This window comes from Manduca sexta, chromosome 27 (assembly GCF_014839805.1).
Source record: "Manduca sexta isolate Smith_Timp_Sample1 chromosome 27, JHU_Msex_v1.0, whole genome shotgun sequence".
Taxonomy (NCBI): Eukaryota; Metazoa; Arthropoda; class Insecta; order Lepidoptera; family Sphingidae; genus Manduca; species Manduca sexta.
Genome location: NC_051141.1, coordinates 7,772,540 through 7,794,853, shown reverse-complemented (window position 1 = coordinate 7,794,853; position 22,314 = coordinate 7,772,540). Strand labels below are relative to the sequence as shown.

Sequence of the window (22,314 nt, the reverse complement as noted above, 5' to 3'; positions counted from 1 at the left end):
ACCAGTTTTGATGTTTGCGTCATTAATACAAGTGATAATATTTAGGGTTTTGTAAGTAGGTGCATATAGGACTACCTAATTTGGTGGTGGTAGTCAGAGAAAGAAGAATTTAATGGGATAGGTGCTTGAGTTATATAGGTTTCATACATCGATTTGGGGACTATTTATATATCGATGCCTGTAACATACTTGCTATATACCTACCTTAACAAAGAAATATATTGTGAATGAATATGAATACTAGCCGAGTTTGATGGGGATACCCGTTGATACCGCCGCATATTAAACAAGGAAATATCTCAGGCATCAACGCCAATTTGTAACTTTAAAAAAGGAACATATTTTTCTTTATGGCTGACCAGTTTGTCTTCATGTTATTTACTGAGGTTATTTACCTGAGATATAGGGGTGCTTGTTACTGTTCTGAGTATAAGGGACTATTAAGTGAAACTTTTTTGTCCATTCTTATGGTCGCACACGTTTTGCATCACTGTTAGGCAAATGAAAAAATAATTGCGATGTCATCTATTACGGGAGCTAACGCAATAAATGTATTATTACCTATCCATCAGTGGATGTTATCGAAACTAAGCATGATAGGTATAGGTGTACCTATCTGTTCTTAGCATGCTTAGATTCCCCAACCTCCTGCAAATGTCGCCAATAGAGGCGGCCTTTGGGGGAGGCGAACCGTGCAATTGCCCGGAGTCTCGCGCTTACAGGGGCCTTGCGCGGTGCCTTGGAAGACCTTTTTTACGTTCCTACCTACGGAACTATTTAAACCGGGGAAAATTTTTTTGCTCCTGACGTTTATGTTTTGTTTTCAATTGGGGCCTCGCGTTGTTTAGGGCTGTCACTAGGTATATAGGTCGTTTTGATATTGTTTTACAGTATATTTTGGTAGATAGGTAGCTAATTATGAACAGTCAAACATTTGAAACTATACGAGTATAGTTTTATAACCGTATACACGGCCATTTTGACATTGCGTTACTAAATGAAACCACATACTTGTTTTCACCTTTGCTGACATTGTATCAAACCTCATCCATTAATAACTAATGTGTTCACGAAAAATTCTGGTTTTAGTTTTCTGATTTTTTTATCATTTTGTAGTTTAATGCGAATTTAGCGTGTGCGTGGACTTATTCCTGTCTGAAAGTATGATGTTCCCGCTGCGACGAATTCTCTTAGAGTAGTTGTAGTGGCTTTAGGGTGAGTAAAATTAAAATGATTTTTTATTAATATTTGTTTTGTTCGAAACTTACACTTTTTATTTTACATCTACGGCTCAAGTAACTTATTGTAAAGTGTTATTTACGAGTAGATAGTATGTGGTTTCATTTAGTAACGCGATGTTAAAATGACACTGTATACATATATGTAATTATTAAGTAAATGGTGTTTTTCTGTTGTGGTGGTCGTTATTAATTAAGTAATGTACTCATTAATAAAAAATATTGAAAGAAAAGGCTCTCCTTAAACAATTAAAATGAAAACAAATAATTTCGGAGAATAATTACTATTTTTGTTATCTGGTCGTCTAATTAAGAACACTAAACGATTGGACGTTTTTGCGTTTTTTTCCTAAAATAATAAAAAAAAAATCTGTCTTTATACCTATTACTCCATTTAGGGCCTTTCTATTTTTAATTAATAATTTCCAAAATAAACAGCATTTTTTCGTTAAGATGATATGCGATACATATTTAAATCATAATTAATAATTGCTAATAATTATTATTCTACTATATCATAGAATTTTCCTGTACGAAAAGGTTTGCCTCGGGAGGTAATACCTCTTAAAGTATCACGTATCAAAGCACGTAAAGCAATAATTGGTCCTGCGCATGATGATCTCTCTCCAGTCATGTTGTATTGCCGTTCCATCTAACTGTGATAGTGAACAAATAAAAAGTGCACCTGTGTATTGCGCACACAATGTACACTATAATATCTTCTGCGTACCTAGCTGAGCTTCCTTGACTTTGGCCGCCTTGGTTGAAATTCTGCTAGGAAAGAATCAAAAGCTATCACTACTATATTTATTTTTGCCGCCAAGCAGAACTGTGCGAGTACTGCTGCGTCCCATTATGCTTATATATTATTATAGCCAGTATAATTAATGTGCATTATGAGACGTAATATTTTGCAACCATCAGGCTAGCGGCATAAGATGTACCTATTAAAAATGTCAACTTGTTAAGTAAAACGAAATTCTTTATGTAGATTTTATTCAGTCAACACATTTATCAATTTCTGCGGTGCGCTTGTGTCCTATTATTTAACAAACGAAGCATCTTGTGAAGTAAATATGATCGCCGACGTGTGCGGAAACGAACCGACTTCTCGGCACTTTGTAACGTCGTGTTATGTTCATTCCCCTCCAGTGATCTGTTAGGTCTCGGGGCTAAGTGAAGATTCCGGCGGCGATAGCCGTTAGGCGTGATTGGCCATTTGTCATACGCGTCCACTTTTACTCCTAACTCATCGATTTTATGCAGAATATCATCGTGTTGCACAGCGAGACGCTCGACAGCAGCTTTGATGTAAACTAAATCGCTATGCAGTTTCGGCAGTTGGATCTTGTTAACCAATTCAAACTTTTCGCTTATTGCATTAATCATAGTTATTAAGTGTAAATTGTCTTTCGAAGGGTCGGTGTGTCTAGAAGCGGACTTGAGACAGACCGCGCATCGCCACTGATATCCCCTGTCTCCTGCTTCTCGCAGTTCTTTGGTCGCATCACTAGCACATGCCACGTGGTATTTGGCATCGCAGTCAGCGCATTTAATGCCTTCACCCGTGTTACGTAGGGAACGTTGGCAACGACAGCAAATCATTCTGGAAAATCATTTGGAACTTTCAAGGGCAATAGTTTTAAGCGCCAATAAGTAAAAATGATTCTGTATTAGTCGTAGAGATGTATCCATATAGCGTATACGTGTAGATATTTTAATTCGTTTTATCTTACCTCGAATATTGCCTTTTCATTAAGCAACAACGATGATAATATTAAATATTTCAGGGAATTCTATAAAGATATTACTAAGTATTATAATTAGAAATCTTGGAAAAACTTATTTATCAGGTTGTAAGGTTTAGCAAAAGAAATCTTGATCAGAAACAAATAAGCAATATTCTGTAGTAGGTAATATACCAACTTAACTGTAGGCAAAGAGAGTCTCAGAAATGCTAAACCGATGCTACAAATGTTTATTATTGGATTAAATATTTCAATAAGCCTCGAAGCCCTCTCGTAATATTTAATGTTTGTTACTTTGTGGAATTTGCGGAATCTTGTATCTTTTTTTCTCTTTGATAATGTAAGATTGGAAAGAGTCATGTAAAAAATAGGAAAGAATATGAAAATAAAATTATTATAATATCTAAGGAACCTATTATATACATGTACGTATAATCATACCAAATTATAATTCAATATGGTGTATTAAGTAAATAGTAAGTTGTCGTAAGGCAACTTGTCGTCGAATACTTACAGGTAACAACATCCGATAAGGAGCCTTATGATAAAGATAATATTTGATGTGCAGCCAATGTATTGAATGAAAATCTCTGGCTGATGTTACAACAGAATTATTACAAATTACATTGATACTTATTTCGCAACAATATTATGTGGAGTTTTTAAACACAAATTCAATTTGAGCAATTTAAAACAAAGACATCAAAGAATATAGAGAATGAAGTCTGAATATTAATAAAAATATAACAAAAATAAAACAGATCTATAAAAATAATGACATGCTTTCAATTATAAAGCGTCAGAGGGAAAATTCAAAATTAAAAAAGGTTTAAATATTTATCTTCCTAGTTAAATAGATAAACCTCGGTAGATTATAACATGTCAAGATGTATGTCAATGGATAAACCTATTTGAACCTAACTATTATGTTAAATGGCTTTGCTAATTACAGATAAATCTTTACTATACATAATAATTAACACTCGGATTACAGGTTTCTTTTTGATAATTTTAAACTACTATATATAATATTCCTTAGGTAGGTATTCATTTTCATCTAATAGTTTTAATTTCTAATAAAAAATATCTGTTTTAGGAGGAGATATGGAGATTCCAGAATTTTAGTGGCATTTTCAATATGAACCTAACGAAACAATATACTTAAATAAAAAATTAAACAACCCAAGTAAAGTAAACATTGCAGGTATGTGATCGATGTTTAGTTTAAAATTTATATTTAAATTTTGTATAAGTAGTTTCTAAAAATACGGTTAGCGCCACCTGTTTCTGGGGGGACAGTTTTGCCACAACTCGTCTTGCTCATATAAAATTTTTGATGCCTATTTCTCATCATAGCGATAGTGAAAATTGCTAAGAATTATGAGTAGGCGCATTGTGATACATATATTATGCCATAATATGCATTTCTTTTCATCGTCTTGTGTATCTGAAATTCGCAAGTATTTATATATAACAAGATTATTATTGCATACAGCTGTATTATTGGGTTTTGAACATAGCGCAGTACCTACCGTTGCTTAGGCATAGCCCGACCAATAAAATATTGAACTAATTCTTTGTACTATAAGTTTAATTACGCATATTCAAAACCCTAAAATAAAATTCTTAATGGCTAGAACAAAATTTTTTGATTCATTCCATTTTTTATAATAAGCAACATTCACTAATATCTATAAATCGTCTCTACTTGTTCGACGCTATAGCAACTTTTCTTTCCTTATTGCCCAATGGAGCCCCTATGGCTGTTTATGGCAGGTAAAAATCATTTAATATAGATATGGCCATTCATAAAGGTGTGACGTGTATGGATGGCTCCTTTTGCCCGAATATGCTATGAAAAAATTACCACTAAGTATAGCAATGTTTAAAATTCATCCCTAAACCTTCGCAACTTTTGCAGTTACGAAATATGAGGAAATTGATAATAATATTTCTGTTGTCTATTTAAATATAATTGAAATTTGTTTTAGCATCGTTTTTGAATATCCATCACTAAGCGGGTAAAAGTTATTTTTGATGAACTGATGCTGTCATCGTTTATACTTAAGGCGATACCTCAAGGTCCATTTTCATACATTTTGTTTCGGCTTTAATCTGGGTAACTAAACAAGTATTGGCAAGTAAAGAATTTAAATTCACGTCTAGTTAGTGATTAGTTCTCGCAGTTGAAAGAAAAATGTAAAAATAATTAATAATCATGGATATTTCGGCCTTTAAAATTTAATATGACGAAATTTTTGATGCCTATTTCTCATCATAGCGATAGTGCAAATTGCTAAGAATTATGAGTAGGCGCATTGTGATACATATATTATGCCATAATATGCATTTCTTTTCATCGTCTTGTGTATCTGAAATTCGCAAGTATTTATATATAACAAGATTATTATTGCATACAGCTGTATTATTGGGTTTTGAACATAGCGCAGTACCTACCGTTGCTTAGGCATAGCCCGACCAATAAAATTGCAAATTGCCCGAACAATTGCAGTACACCATCAATACAATTGGAAACAATAGGGACAAATAGGACAAAACAATAGTACAGACAGCTATCTCCTATTCACTAGCACTCTAAGGTGTTTCAGGAAGCTGTTAGTTAGATGGGATGGGCGGGCAATTCAGATGTCGAATGTCAGTAGAACCATATTGACAAAATCTGCGTTTCGCTGATGACATCATTTTATTCTCTTCAGCTTTTGAGCCACACATACCATGCTAGAAGATATTGTTGCAAGACTTGAAGTTGGACTTAAAATTGAGATTACCGAATCCAAAAAGTATTGTTAGCATATAATTGAGTTATGTATTCAAACTACGTAAGTATAAGCTAACGTATGTACCTTGTGCGCTTAGTCTCCACACCAAATGCACGCCAATGCATGTGGGGGCACATTTGCCGAGACCCTAGGTACACAGTTCAATGTGTATACCTCACGGTTGCTAAATACACATTGAAGCCTATAAGGGTTCGCGAACATTTCCCATCCTTCTCCCTACCAACTATTCTGAGAGAGCTCCTTCTTCTTCCTCTTCTCTTCCTGCACTGTATCCCCTCCCTTCTTCTTCCCAGGCCCTGAGATTGAATAGCCGTGGGTCGCCAGCGTACGGTCCACTGGTTCCTCGATAATAACAGTAGGGCCTACCGAATCCTTACAGGGACTGCCGTGGTTGCTAAGCCGGAGGATCGCTTGTACACCGTTCGCAGGGTACCCCCGGTGGTAACCATAGCTGATCTCCAAAAAAAAAACGTATATATATCTTAGTACATACTAGTTAGTATATACGTATTGCCTACTTATTGCTGGATAAGTATGTTTGTTAGTTGTGTTATTATTTGAAGTGCCCTCCTAAGAACGCCCGAATAAAACCGCTTTGGATAATTAATTACCTATTGTAAAACCTAGGGACTTAACATGTCTACCTACTGACTGTTTGAATGGCGTTGCACGAACTTGGTTGACCTGCCGCGACGCATGGAATGTTTACGTAATTTTTTGACAAATAATGCATTAATATTTCCATTTTGAATTTAAATATCAATTCATATTTATGTACTTACCCACTAACAAATACAAAACAAATAAATATTAAAATTTCATTAAGAAACCGATCTTCATTTATTCTTATTTATCCTTTAAAAATTAGTTTAATAACCTCTACTATTATAGGACATTTCCAGTATTTCGTTAAGTCATTCTAATTTTCAACGTAGTCATAAGATCGTAATTGTGAACATGACAGATAGAACAGCATAGAGGTATTACACCCAGAGAAATTCGCGTGCACATAAGTGGACAGAGCGCTTCAGCTTATTACGGCCTTTACATCGGAAAAACACTATATCCTACCCTTTTTACTCGTAGCACTTGCAGTATTTTCGTATGTTCAATAGAGATTTTACTATATTTGATGTTGATTATTATTCTACATATACGTAGTTGTAAAAATGAAAAGCGAGTCCTATTTTGAAATCAGTAGTAAAGTTGGTTAAGAAATGGTGCTGCAATTCATTTTAGATATTACAATGTTAGTGTAGAGGGGATAGCGCCCTAAATATTCCTTACGCGTGCCTTTTAATGCCTGAAGACGTCACTAGATATTATTTCGTCTTTTAAATTTTAAAGAGATTTTTATCATACTTTTATGTTAGATTTTAAAACTCACAAATTACTGGTAAACATAACAAAATAACTCCATGGTTGTGAGCGTCTAAAGGGCTCACTCAAAAGACTGGTGTGTATGTATATTGTATGAGCCGCGCCCTTGTCAGACTAACAAAGTAAAAAAAAAATAGTAAAATAGCCTATTATGTATCACTTAAAACAGAAGTAAGTTATAAAAAGAAATATTATGATGTCCCACTTTAAAGTTTGTCAACTGAATAATAATCACCTATGCTGAAAGGGACATAATAAAAAAATTAATAAACCCCGACACAAAAACACTGATGTACGAATAATAATTCGTACATCAGTATAGGTACCTAATAATATTTTGTCGGAGCTATTTAAATTTTTATTTCAAAGCTTTAAAATTATTATTTTCCCACCGTGCGGCTCGATCATCAACTAATAATTATTCATTGAATCCATTCTTATGAGCCTAAATACACTATATCTGCTGTGATTTGCTAAGGGGTTGGGTACACACAACACACTCAATGCTGCGGCATCAACTTAAGGTTGCCATGACTTGTAAATTCCACCAAAGTAATAGAATATAATTTCAAATCAATTGGACCAATGAGGTAGTAGTAACTAGGAAATGAGTTGAAGATCTTTAAATACTAGAATAGATCTTCATAAATTGTAGTTTAGAACCAACTTGATTACATTAGCTTCCAAAAAGAAAACCGCTTCTAAATCGGTCTAATCATTTGGGAGCTATGATAACAGTTAAACTTATGACTCCTTTTCTTTGCATCACATGTTAAAAAATGGGGCAACACACATGTCTAACACTCGTTTTGTTTAACCTTATATTACATCTTTCAGAACTGTCATGCCATAGGGACCAATCTGTAGTATTAATAAATAACTACAGTGCCACAAAGATTTGTCTCTTAGAATATAATCATCTATTAAAAAAAGTAAAATTGATAGATTACTAGGTTTTTTATCAGAGATGATATTGATATCTCTGTAGGGTATTATACCTAATCAAACCTACAACTAAAACTTCGCTGGAGCCAAGCAACAATTAAGACTTATGTACATAACATTTTATCCAGCGCCATTTGATAAGATTGTGGTATTAGGTTTAGGTAATAAATAAGATAAGAAAATTATTATAATTGTAACACATATTGCAAACTCGCAAAGCTATTATGTTTAAGGCATATAAAATCATTAAAAACAAAAGCTATTTATAATAACTTTATATTATCCCAAAAATATATAAAAAAATAAATGTAGTATATCAAATAAACACCAACATATTATGTTAAATAAAAAGTAAAAATTAATAAAATAAAAACATTATAAATGTAGTCATGTAAATAATGCAACTTAATCATAAAATAATCATACCAAATTTTGTAATGAATGGAAAAAAGAAAAGTATCATGTTTGCCTAGAAGCATTAGTTAGCTACTACATTGTCACTTAAAATTAGTCACTATTGTTTGAACTTAGCACCAAATTATACAGACAGTGATTTACAAATTAGCATGGTATTTTTTGTAGGGAGCTAAGCCAGCTGCAACCTTGCTGCCAAGGTCTGGGTGCACTTGGGTGAAAATCTTAATAGCTCTCTCCTGAAGGAATGCAGCTGCATCTTTAATGTTGCCCACAATGTTTTCAACACATCTCTGTTTAGCAGCATCATCAAAAACGTTCTTATAGAGCAGAGTAGCTTGAGAGAAGTTGTCTTCAGTCTGGCCACTGTCATATCTGTCCACATCTCCACTAACATTGTATCTTGGCTGTAAGCGTTGTGCACGAGGGCATTCTTGTGGTCCAGAGAAAGAATTGGGGAAATAGTTAGGACAATCTTCTTGATTGTTGATAGCCTGAGGACCATCACGCTGGTAGTTGCTCACTTTGACACGGTAAGGGCAGTTGACAGGGATTTGAAGGTAATTGGCTCCAAGACGGTGGCGATGAGTGTCATTGTATGAGAAGAGACGGCCTTGCAGCATCTTGTCTGGAGATGGCTCAATTCCGGGCACCAAGTTAGCAGGACTGAAGGCAATCTGTTCAACTTCTGCAAAGTAGTTCTTTGGATTTTTGTTCAATACCAATTTGCCCACTGGAATCAACGGGTACTCAGAATGTGGCCAGATTTTAGTCAAATCAAATGGATTAAATTTACAGCTTTCAGCTTGTGCCATTGTCATGATCTGGATGTACAGAGTCCAGGAAGGAAAATCACCTCTGCCAATGGCATTGAAAAGGTCACGAATAGAATAATCAGGATCTGATGAGGCTAGTTCAGCAGCTTTCTCAGCAGACAAGTTCTTAATACCCTGGTCAGTTTTGTAATGGAATTTCACCCAATGGCCAACTCCTTGTGCATTGATAAGTTTAAAAGTGTGTGAACCATATCCATTCATGTGCCTGTATCCGTCGGGAATACCACGGTCTCCAAAGAGATAAAGTACTTGATGAGTTGCCTCAGGCCTGAGAGTAAGGAAGTCCCAAAACATGTCAGGGTCCTTCAAGTGTGTTGCGGGGTTCCTCTTCTGTGTGTGAATAAAGCTGGGGAACAAAGTTGGATCTCTTATGAAGAAGATTGGAGTGTTGTTACCAACAAGGTCCCAGTTGCCATCATCAGTGTAGAACTTGACAGCAAATCCTCGTGGATCACGGACTGTGTCAGCAGATCCGCTTTCTCCTCCCACAGTAGAGAATCTTACTGCAATAGGTGTTTTCTTGCCTATACTTTCAAATACCTTAGCTGCCGAATATTTGGTGATGTCATGAGTCACTTCAAAGTAACCAAAGGCTCCAGCTCCCTTGGCATGGACAACACGTTCCGGGATACGCTCCCTGTCAAAGGCAGATATCTCATCAAGGAAGTTGACATCTTGCAGGAGAGCCGGTCCATTTTTGCCAACAGTCTGTATAGCTGTCTTTACTCCAACGGGTGCTCCAGTCTTGGTAGTTATGTATCCAGGTGAGTCCTGGAATGTAAAATATCACAAAAAGTTAGTATAGAATAATTGTTTATACAGACTACACAATTTTGGGTGTCATTATAAATCAAAATATTGTAATGAAGCTTACTTCGCACAGCAAATGTACTAATTTATTTATTATATCCATGCATGCATATCACAGAGATACCACAAATGTATGTGAAACACTGCTCCCTTGTATAATGGTGGTAAAAATTTGTGAGAGAAAATATATAATGTTATTTTTGGTGTACATAATAACTTTGTTACATTCTTGCAGTCATCGCTTAACCTTGCAAAAAACAGTACAAAGTTCAACAATATAATTAAACAGATTATACAGAATGCGCAGCGTGAATGTGCACATATACCTATTATAAACAGCACAAAGTGGAGTCAACACTTCACACGTTTTAGTTTATGTACGTAATATCTCGTTAAATTTTATTGCTGACTCATAATCAATTGGACTTAGCACATTTTGATAAATTGTAATCGCACAAACACGGTTTTAAAATATAAGTAATTTGCATTAAACTCCAACGCAATTACGTTAAACACTTTCACAACATTAATTATATAAAAATGAAATACACTTGTTCATAAGTTCTATATCAACACTAACCTTTAAAGATTTTTTGAAGTTAACAAGTTGGTCAGAGGCTGGGTCCCTTGAAGCCATGTTGTGTGATTGGAATCTTTATTCGTGTTAAAATTAGCGGCGCACGGGTACGGAGCGACACACTGGGCGCGTACCGTAAACACAAATACCACTCGAGCACAGTTAAGACCCCCTTATATAGAGTTTCCAGCGATAAACAACTATCATGCCAAACAAGTGCTACGGGTGACCGACAACGACACACGCACTTCGATTTTGGTAGGTATTAAACATATTAATTTTTATCATTTTAAGTTTAATATTTTGCAACTGCCTCATGCATTTTTTGAGGATATCTTTTGGTAAATAAGATTTGCTGATTTATACAAAAACAAATGAACAATATTTTTAACAAGGCAGTAGGTTAGCAAAGAAAATATAGGAATGCATAAAAAAACAAAAAACAATTTACAAAACATAAAAGTGACAAAACGCCTACCGCGCCGTCATCTGTCACTATATTTTTTTGAGATGGTTACGAATATTAGGGTTGCCTGAATGAAAGGTTTCCTGCCGGACTCTTGCCACTCTTTCACATAATATATATTGATTCAATAAAAGTACATAATAATATTAATATAAAATAAACTAATGATTACTGATACGTTTTTATTACTTTATTCTATCTCCTATACAATTACTATGTGAATTTATTTTTTATTACTGTACATAAAAATAATTAAAGTCTGGATACGTCCTTGTTCTTCAATTTAAGTAGGTACTCAAATGAATTCAGTTTGAATGTAAATAGGTAGGTAGGTTTAACGAGTTTATTACCTCATGAGACAATTATAAGTTTCATAACACAAAATAGGAAAAAAAATTATGCTCCTGTACGGTAGATACCTATATTATCTAAAGATGTTTTTATGAATAATTATTTGTAATCCAAAAAAATAAGGACATATGCATTGAGCTCCTACATCTTTTTTATACATGTTTAAAATTTGAGTTCAATCGCATTCGATTCGATAAAATTTGAGAAAATCAACGTTGTTTTTATTTAATGGAATTAAATGCTAGCATTTCCTCGAATAAAAGTGTTGGTTCAATGGAGGACGTAAGTATGTAGGTAAATTAACTGTCAACTGGCGCCGAAAAAAGAAGGACTTGATCTCAAAACAACGAATAAAAAATTATATTATGCGTAAAATTAAAGTAAAAAAAAAGAGAATTGTCTACTGTAGTATCTATTGTATTTTCTCCTCAATTTCTCAGACTATATGTATATAAGTGCCTGCGTAAGGATAAGTCATATACTTAGGCCTGTGATGATTTAAAAAAAGTTAATAATCCATTTCATTCTTACAGTTAAAAATAAATAATTACCTGTATTTTTATAGTAAATTAAATATTGCTCACTGCTTCACCCGTGTTAAAACATTTCCTGGGATAAAAATTCTATTATATTAATATTTGCTAGTTTTCCGGCACAAAAAGTAGCAGCCCATGTTTTCCCAAAATTAATCGAAGTCGATTACTTATGTCGTCTAACCATGAAAATATTGTAGTCAGACAAATAGACTGTCAGGCTTATTTTCCAACTGATTGTGTAGGTAAGTTAATGAAAAAAAAAAAACACTTTCAATAAGAAGTGATAAAACTTAATATTTAGATATCCTAATATTTGTTTTGTCCCTTTATGTTTCATTTCATAATGTACCAATAGTACGCCGCGCCGGTAAGTGGCAAATAAAATAGTTTCAATTTGTTTTAAGTAGTTATCTATTTATAATAATATTAATTATTAAGTGTTCCTTATAAATAATCACTTGGTTACAACCTATACGTATAAAATAGTTATTTTAACAAATCTTTGAAATAGGTCCGATCCATACTACTTTAATAAAATGCTACTTAGTGGTAGTACATTTAGCGCTGGGTCAAATACATGCTTAGCTTTAATGACTAAAATAGTATCTCGAAGTTCCATTCGAAGGACAGCTTCGATAGCCGTATTTATAGGTAATAGTCAAAAATTCTTTGAGTTTGACAGAAGTTTGCTAGTGAATCATTTTTATCATAGTACCTACGAAACCATCAAAATTCTTTAAAAATATTTCTTGTCAAGATTTCAATCGATTTATTTGTTTACGCTGCCGTAACATTTTTATGAACTAAATATGATTGCTAAGAATGAGTAAGACGTCATCTGCTTAAATTTTATTATCGCCACAGTGGCTCTCTATAACTAGTTTGTCAATTGCAACAAAAGAGAAAGTTGTCTGTCTATCAGTACGTGCAACTTACTCTACTTTATTTACCTTTAAACTCAAGTCTCAAAACTGCGTGCTGAACTAAATTATTTATTATACGAATCTTATATCAAAACAGGCGACCGATCGTCTGGCCACGTAACAAAACTATCTAGATTAGTATCTGCCTATCTATAGATTTTTTTATATCGGTTATCATAATTTGATTATCTTCATCAATTTAATCAAATATCAACCATCTACTATAATAATAGAGAACCATCAATAGAATGTAAAATATAATAAAATTAGTATGAATTTTTTTACAGCTGTATTTTGCTGTTCGATGGTAAATCCAAAGAATGGTAAGGGAAACAATTTGCTCAGTCCCATATAGTATCCTATTGAAAGAATTACTTAAAATGTAATTAAGTATACTAAATAATCAACTAATTAAGTAGATAGAAATAGGTCTTTGAATTTTGGTTTTGTGTCTTTCCCGTATTACGTGCAATTATTCCTATAAATATTGTTTTGCTTTTTCTAAATTTGCTAATTTGCTATAGGTACCACGCTAATGCGGGTTGTCAGACGAATATAGTAAGTATAGATAAGCTAATTGCTATTGGAGTAAATATTACATTAATTTATAATATAGCTACAAGTAAATAAATTTATAAAATTTCGAATAAATTTTAAACTATTTATTGCTTTTGATTAAATAAAAGAATGATGAAATTTTCCTAATTAATGCATGATCATTTACGACCATTTTATTTAGCGTTAAGAAATATGAAGCAGTATATTTATTTGTGTATTACTTGTGAGTTGATTACCATTAGCCTTTTTTATATCAGTACTTTATTTTACATAATATAATCTATTTTACCTGCTTCTGAAAATTATAATTATGGTTAGTACTTAGATTATTGCAAAAATAATCATGTATCCCATTGCTCACTGTGTCATCTTTGGGCTAATTATTTTAATAATAAGTTTTGCTATTTTTATGATTTCATGTGTGAGCGGTATTTTGTTTTATTTGCATACGGGATAGCGTAAGTCAAGGAGACCTACCTAATACTTCCTTTTATACATAAACATAAATCATTTCTAAATAAGTTTAATAAGCAAAAGTGGTTCTAAAATTGTCCAAGAGACCACGTTAAAAATGTGCCAGCGATATTATCTTACTAAATATCATTAACTAACGAGTAACTGATAACCGTAGATATTTCCTTAAAAATGTTTCATAACCAACTGTTGGCTTACGTCATTCATGTATCATTTTATATTTGGGTTAAATAGGTGAATTTAGCACTATGGAGTTATGTACCTATAATTAATGTACCAACATATCTCCGTTTAGATACAATGTATTATATAGCGTAGGTTTACATAGTATATTATTCTAGTAGGTAAGTACCATAGATGTACCTATAGTTTGAGTTAATAAATCAATGAATCTGATAATAATGATAAATGGTTGAGACAATATTGGACTTTGTTTACCTGAGAAATGTTTTATGGCATGTGTGATTTTTCACGTTAATAGTAAAATAGATCCAAAATCCTACTTCCTACTTTAATACAATATGACTTTATGCAGCTCTATCATTAAATACACACTGCAGTATTATGTTTTATTCTGCGTATATTAAATGGTATTATGTATTATATAGGAAAGTATCTATACGAGTTTATCTACACACTTCCTTGGATAAGAATAAAATTTTAATGGACTATATAGTATAGTGAACATGGTTATCAGTTTTATTTAGGTAAGTACTATTAAAGATTGCACACAAGCAATATTAGTAAAAGGTTAGAGGTTTGGTAAATTAAAAGAAGAAATTTGGCCCTTGTCATACATCTCCAATCTACATCGGACAGGCAGGACATACATACATACAAATCTCATGATTTCGTACTCGAATGATTGGAACTTGGCAGATAAGTGTAGAATGTGATATGAAGTGAGCCAATCGTTATATTATGTCAAACATCACCATACAACTACAAATTATTGGTAACAGATGTGTATTTTTAATCAAATAGGACTTTTTTTATAGCTCGCCTTAAGAATCGAATTCCGAATTTCATAGTTTTTCAACACAGAACGTTATACCAATATACCAATGAGGCAGTAGGAATTCATAATTTATGTTACGAATGCACTTGACCTATCTTTTGGTCGCTGGAATGTATATACTTAGTTGATTTTCTTTAAGTACTGATAACTACATATTTCACCATAATATTCTGCTGTTGTCACAGTTATAATATCTATAAGAAGTAATGACGCAAATATTATGACACCCTTTTTGTGGTAGATATAATTTGAGAAGTCAACTGATAAAATTCAATATAATCCAGAACATATTGGAAAAAGGCAAAGCAGTCTACTCGCCGTCACCTGCTGGCAGGAGCAAATATTTGACCTTATTGATTTATGTTTGCATATTTTAATGTCTGTTAATATACTTCAGTTAAGCGATTTAAAATGTGCTTTTGGTGATGATAATGAAAGGGAAGTGATATTATTGAGATCATCTTAAATATAATTGAAATTTTTCGGAGTCGATATTAGAAGGAGGGAGCTGGATTTAAATGGGGCCCTTATATAAATGAATTATATCATCGATATTCGTGACAAGAGTCCGGTGGTGAAGATAGGCCTCTGGTCTCCATCGAATACTTCCATAACACCCTACTTAAATTACTATTTTATATTGAGTACCTAATGAAATAGAACGAATGTATTAAGACAAACAAAAATAAATATAGATAAGAAAGAAAATTAGTAAGAATATTCCATCAAAATTATTTTATTACGTACCTACATTGATTTTGAGAAATACACGACACATACGCTTTTAGTATATTCAATTTAACAATTTGGATAGATAAATTTTATGTAGGCATAACATTATTATAAAACATACCGATGATCAACAATCACCCCAACTGTAATAATCTCTAATTACGAATTACAGGTGAACCTATATTAACTATGCTTATTTCTTATCTAACCAAAAAAATATTATGAATACGTTATTCTGACGCGGCATGCGATCATCGTATTACTCAAATATGTTAATCAATTGAAACAGGTTTCAAAAATATTACTCATATTATTTTGGCTTTTATTCGCACATTGACCCTAACAAAATATACTTTCGATAATTTTTGCTTTATGGAAAGTTTTAATACTGCATACCTATATTTTATTGATTTTTACGATAATACTTGATGATTTAATAGGTACTTAGGTATCTATTAATTATTACAACGCTGCGTTAGGGGTGCATGGTAACAATTAGGTGTATTGCTCATCACTGCTAAGCGTACAGGGGCCTTATTCTCTATCCCGCACGTTATTTTGACAGTGCGTAACAAGCATATAACACAACCCATCATGTTTAGTACTATAGAAATTTGCCTTACAGAATACCATTCCACACACATTTCTCGAAGATAACATGACACGGCCGCGTTACGCGATTTCACTATCATACAGAATAAGGGCCCTGTTGTTCTATGTCAGTTTAAACTGGAAAGTGTTATCGTACTAGATAAGTTTTAAAATTTGGGTAGGTCCCACTGCTTTCAAGAAGGGTTCCGATAGTCAACGAGATATCTTTCGCCAGAGGATCAAGGAACCTTTCTGATGCACCGAAAAAGACCACCTGAAAGTGTTTAGGTCACCCTATGTTTTTATCATAATGTTGAGTAATAGACCAGTTACTTCAATATAACCAACCAGTCGACCCTGAGACTGGGCGGTATTGATAATTACAGTTTTCCCGCAAAACAAAAAAAGTTTTACTGTTTTTGTTTGTTTGTGATGAAGCTGTAGGTAGTATGCAATTAAGCAATGGCGTTTTCCAGGTTATATAGTATAGTAGGTAATAAAACAGCAGACCCCGGCGTATCTTACATTGAAGGAAATGGAATAAAAAAGAAAGGGGTGACTAGAGACTCGTTTTTCTATCCTCGGAAACTTGTCATTCTCTCATATTCAGCAGACTGAAGACAATTTTTTGTCTTCAGTCTGCTTTTGGATTTTTCGCCAGGGATGGATAATTACAGCGTTAAGTTTCGCACACGCTCAGGCCACCTTGCATGTGCTCGTTTCGGATCCTATTGAACTTAGTAACGCCATATATCCACCTCAGAATCTTTGTATAATATATTATGATGGTTTAAGTAAACTATTGCATAAGGTTGCGATGACATTACATAATGTTTTTACTATGAAGGACGACTAATAATAGAGTTTGTTTTTAAAATATTTTATTATCGAATGGTTTCCAACAAATTATTTATCATTGCGGTTTGATAAAAAGGCCAAGTTGGCCATGTTGACGAAATTGACGAAAATGTATGTACCATGTATCAGATTTTTAAATTATTACGCCAAGTAATATTTATAAAAGTAAGTTGTTATAGCATAGCATCATTTTAATGTATTTATGGTGTCTTCTTGAAGTTTTCGGAAATATACTGACATCAATATTGTTCACCAAATATTTTAGGACACAGAAACAAAAACGCACGTGGAAACGTTTAGATCGCAAGAATTTGCTGGATCCAAATCGCTTTTAAACCTGTCGATCTGGATATTTTCGTAATAGGTCTATATTCACTATCAATGATGATGATGTTGAAAAACAGAATTAAGATCTACGTATCAGAGGGAATACAGAATATCGAGAATATTGAGATTTGTAGTTACTAATTGTGTCTTTTTGTATCGAAAGTCTTACGTTTTTCCTGATATACGGGGCACAGGTTATCTTAGCTAGTGGTGTGAATTTTATTGATAAATAAAATCATAACTGTCCGTAAATGTAAGTAGAGGTGTAACTCATTGAAATAGACTCTGGATACTTCTTAAGTTCCAAGTATATGTTCTAGTGCTTTTTGCATGCAAAGTACTTAAGTAAACAATGTGTTATATATAGAAAAAGAGATTAAACGTTTTCATCAAGAAAAGACAAGTGGTTAGCAAATTAAGTTTGTAAACAATGTTGATGCCTTTAACGTCCCGCTTATCCAATGCATTCTATGTTTTACCTATATAGGCGATGCGCAATTTAAACTCAACGAGGTCTCTGCATATTCATTTAGTATCGTGAACTGGATGCCCGACAGACTGATTAGTATTCATGCATAATATTTAGTTCCAAAGGTAAATATGCAATTCTTTTGGCTTCTAGAAGAACTATTAGGTGTTTGGAAATAAACGTTGGGTACGTACGTCTAGTAAAATAATTTTATTTCTTCCTTCCTCTGACCTTAAATGTCATTAAGATGGAAAGGAATTGTATAGCTGTGTTGTAGTTGTTGACATTTATTAAGTGTTCATCCGCATGATAAGCCATATTTTGAGGAGCCGTATTACGCCAATAATAACTCCATGTAATATGGAGAAAATCTGAGTACCTGTTGGGCGAGTTTGGAAGAGTTTGTCTCTAGTACATGAACTCTTATACCATAGTATCAGTTTTTTTAGAATAGAAATAGGCTGCCTCGATGGCGTAGTTGTATTGAATACGCGGTACCCTCTGTGGTACCGGATTAAAATACCGGGTCGGGCAAAGTGATACTGGGATCACACCGTGGGACGAAACATACTTAGCGAAATGTGGATGCATTGGTTACATTTTCGCCTACCCCTACGGGGTAGAGGCGTAATGTTTGTCTATAGAAGTAGGCCAATGAGCTAACTGTAACTGACCTATGATCACTATGCATGGTTATCGATGGATACTTTTAAGTACAGCTTGAAGGATGTTTGCTTTCCTAACATTTGAGCAGAAAGAATTGAGACAAGAGAAATTTACTGGAACTTATGGATAGGCAATAGTTATACTGGTGGAGGTCTCTCATATGTGAGAGTCCGCTTAGGTAGGTCCCACCATAAATTTTATTTCTGCCGCCAAGCACCAGTGTGTAGTCACTGTTGGTTCGGGTTTGAAGAACAATGTAGCCAGTGTATCTACTGGACATAATGAGACTTAACATCTAACGTCTCAGGAAGGCGAGCGCAGTGGAATACCAAACATTACTTTGTAATTCAAGGTGTTGGATGGTGTTTCTACTGTTTATGGTCGGTTGTATCGCTTACGATCAAGCGAACGGCAAGCTCGTCTCGACATTCAAAGCAATAAAAAAAAAATATATAGTTGGTCTTGAACAATCATGTTACATTAGTAAAGTACGTTGCACGTATGCAACAAGTGTTCCCGCTTTCGCATATTTATCTCGAACTACGATAAAAATGATCCGACTCAATGCAAACACAAGAAAAATATATATGAGTGGTTTTAAGTAATTTGTAATTTTATTTTCATTTATCTGCGAAAGTACGGCAGAATTATAATTTTCTTTTCATGCTGGATAGCATCTCCTGTTCGGACAAAATAAGCAACCCAGTAAGTATAATATTTTAAAATAAAATAATAAAACTATATTGTTACTTGGAAAGATACGGTTATCTAAATAAACACACATGGGTCACATGTTTGCAGTTTGCACTCAATATGTCTTCGATCTTTTGCTGCATGCGATATTACATTATACTTGCGAAGTAAACCGGTGCTACCAGTTACATGCCCACTGTATTTGTACTCGTTACCTTGGTACAGTAATGGGAACAACTTTGGCGACGTAAAACACGGTGATATTATTATTTTATTTTGTTTTTAACTGTACTCCTTCCAATTATGGCTCATTTATTCTTTGAAAATAGCAGCCCTAAATAATGACGCACTAAATAACAATCTGAAAGGAGGCTATTTGCACTCATTAGAATGTTTATCAGTAGGTAATCGCCATATTCACGCACACACATCATCAAGATGATCAAAAAATGTCGATGGATGAAGTGATCACTGATTAAGCCTGCTCAACCTACAAGATTCAGATTGTGTAATCATCAGATTTCGACTTAATTACATTAAAACTGGCAAAAGCGATTCACACCCATGAATTACATTTTGGAATAGTTCGGTGACTATATATCGTCGTTGTAGGTGGAGAACTAAATAACTCAAAATTTCTAGTTTCGAGATAAACGCGATTAACTGTTTTTTTTTTCGTTATTTTTAAGCATTACTAAAAAACTATAAATAATTTTAGTGTCGGTATTTTTATATATCTTGGGTCTTATTATCTATTATATTATGCATTAACAAAAAAAACTCTGACCTAAAGAAAAAAAATTATAAAAAAATAAAAACTTCTTATTTAATTCTTCCACGACAATGTTTTGTAAGTTTGCTGAAATAAACTAAATAACTCATATAGTTATTTAGTTTTGCCACACTAGAAACCATATGGTAAAGTAATTATAAGGTTTAATAATTACAATTATAGAGTTTATTAAAGTGAATACCATTAGGATTTTCAATGTCTAAATTAAACAAATCAAGTTGTTTAGTTCTTCTATACACTAATTGATTAATTTTGTTAAACAATAGACTCGAGGAAGAATTAAACAACTCATTTTATTTAATTTCTTTACTATTGAACAGATTAGAAGTCGCAGATTATTGATTTTATTATTTAATTATTTACTTTTTCTACAACAAAATATATATTATTTAAATTTATTTATTTCTCCACTTCTAACATAAAAAAGCTATAATTTCGAAACGGGATAAGATAATGAAATGCTTGTTAGGCCAAAATATGCGCCATGTTTTGCGCAACACTAAAGTGATGAAAGTCCAAAATGGCCAAAATCCGAGTTATTTAGTTCTCCACCTACAACGACGATATACCTATATATAAAAGACTCTCGAGGCATTCTGGTCTAAAATGACTATCTGTCACTTTAAGTCATTAAGAAACCGAAAACACTGTTTTTCTATACAAATATTAAACGAGTATAATTTAAATTATAAGTAAGTAATGTTTTTACAAGTAGTTAAGTAGGGTCAAATTTCTGGAAGTACTGAATCAGTTCTAAAATTTCTTTCTACTAAAGAAGTTGTCGTTTCTAACCATTCCTATAATTTATTATCATTTGATGATGTTATTGTCTAGATATCACTCAGGCAGTGTTGCGAGCAAAAGCTACTTTAAAATAAGGTATAATATTTTCGGGACTATTTTGTTTTTTTTTTTACTAACAGGCAACAGCCTATAAATATTCTGCAATAGAGCAGAATGTCTATTTATGCATGCATGTGTTATAGTTATAGATCTAAATTTATAGGCGCCGTTGCATCCTGGGTTCGATCAGGTCTTTTTGCGAACCCTGAAATACTTATATCCTAACTTGCCGAAGTTAGGATATAAGTATTTATGCATAATATGTGTTATGCATGAAACAAAATTTACACAGAAATAGTTTAGCCTCTTTAAAAAGAGTTTCTGCTGCCAAAAACATTGAAAATGTTTCGACAAAACAGCTGACTTAGAAATGTTAAGGCGATACCTCAAGGTCCATTTTCATACATTTTGTTTCACCTTTAATCTGGGTAACTAAACAAGTATTGGCAAGTAAAGAATTTAAATTCACGTCTAGTTAGTGATTAGTTCTCGCAGTTGAAAGAAAAACGTAAAAATAATTAATAATCATGGATATTTCGGCCTTTAAAATTTCGTCATATTAAATTACAAAGGAAGAAGACAGTTAAGTTAAGACAGTTACAAAGGAAGAAGTAATTTTTGACAGACAGAACAAGAAGTTTTATTTCACAGGATTTATGTCTACAACTAACATACTGAGTGACACTTTGGAAAATAAATGTTTTTTTAACTGATAATTTGAGTATAATTACATCCCTAAAGTAATTATGTTGTTAATTAACTAAATATGATATCTAATGACTTAAAACATGATTTTGATAACATTGGGTGTCAATTTTTTGTCACTTAATTGTTCATTATTTAAGTAATAAACAATAATTATCTCAATATTATCGGGATCGAAACATATACAAAATATATTTTATAAACAATAACGCTTGCAAATCTAGCCTCTGACCCAATTATCATCGATTAAATTTGTCATATTTTATTGGTTCCGCGAAAAAACAACATACTTGGTTAAAAAATCGATCATCCAGACTTAAGATTGTTATATTTAAATATTGTGAAATAAGACTAATTAAATTACAATAAATTAACGGTATAGAAGGTTAAATTGAAATATTGTTTGAGGTGGAAAGAATCTCGAATTGGGTGTACACTGTGAAGTTTCTAAAATCTAACAATCATAAATCCTTGTTCATAAAGTTGATGTGGTCTAAATTTGTACTAGTTTACAAAATAATTATTACAAGCAATGAAATAAGGGTAATGACGATGACGGCAC

The 22,314-nt window shown here is 33.1% G+C and overlaps 2 protein-coding genes and 1 long non-coding RNA gene across 5 annotated transcripts; 1 reads left to right on the top strand and 2 right to left on the bottom strand.

The window, feature by feature from the left end:
* Nucleotides 1–2,217: 2,217 nt before the first annotated feature.
* Nucleotides 2,218–3,814, bottom strand: LOC115441149. 3 transcript variants are annotated; one of them, XM_030165790.2, is made up of 4 exons: nt 3,501–3,814; nt 3,165–3,316; nt 2,975–3,034; nt 2,218–2,844 (listed from the first exon to the last, which is right to left on the bottom strand). In XM_030165790.2, exons 3-4 carry the CDS (start codon nt 2,992–2,994, stop codon nt 2,253–2,255), a joined length of 612 nt encoding a protein of 203 aa, XP_030021650.2. In that variant the 5' UTR covers nt 2,995–3,034; nt 3,165–3,316; nt 3,501–3,814; the 3' UTR covers nt 2,218–2,252. The 3 variants fall into 3 exon arrangements, with proteins under 3 accessions (XP_030021650.2, XP_030021649.2, XP_030021651.2); XM_030165789.2 differs by lacking the exon at nt 3,165–3,316; XM_030165791.2 differs by lacking the exons at nt 2,975–3,034; nt 3,165–3,316 and having other exon boundaries at nt 3,501–3,586.
* A 74-nt stretch (nt 3,815–3,888) lies between these two features.
* Nucleotides 3,889–6,172, top strand: LOC115441150. The gene is made up of 4 exons (XR_003938431.2): nt 3,889–3,980; nt 4,083–4,190; nt 5,704–5,826; nt 6,081–6,172. It is a non-coding gene; the product is annotated as an uncharacterized LOC115441150 (long non-coding RNA).
* A 2,315-nt stretch (nt 6,173–8,487) lies between these two features.
* On the bottom strand, nt 8,488–11,152 carry LOC115441151 (catalase). Its single transcript, XM_030165793.2, has 2 exons — nt 10,753–11,152; nt 8,488–10,133 (listed from the first exon to the last, which is right to left on the bottom strand). Exons 1-2 carry the CDS (start codon nt 10,807–10,809, stop codon nt 8,667–8,669), a joined length of 1,524 nt encoding a protein of 507 aa, XP_030021653.1. The 5' UTR covers nt 10,810–11,152; the 3' UTR covers nt 8,488–8,666.
* Nucleotides 11,153–22,314: the final 11,162 nt, after the last annotated feature.

What these genes read in the sequence shown, in the direction of transcription:
- LOC115441149 (XM_030165790.2), bottom strand. Translation starts at nt 2,994, where the DNA reads ATGAAAAGGCAATATTCGAG. An exon ending in ATGAAAAGGCAATATTCGAG is followed by an intron (nt 2,845 to 2,974) that starts GTAAGATAAAAC and finishes ATGATTTTCCAG; the next exon opens with AATGATTTGCTGTCGTTGCC.
- LOC115441151 (XM_030165793.2), bottom strand. Translation starts at nt 10,809, where the DNA reads ATGGCTTCAAGGGACCCAGCCTCTGACCAACTTGTTAACTTCAAAAAA. An exon ending in ACTTCAAAAAATCTTTAAAG is followed by an intron (nt 10,134 to 10,752) that starts GTTAGTGTTGAT and finishes TTTACATTCCAG; the next exon opens with GACTCACCTGGATACATAAC.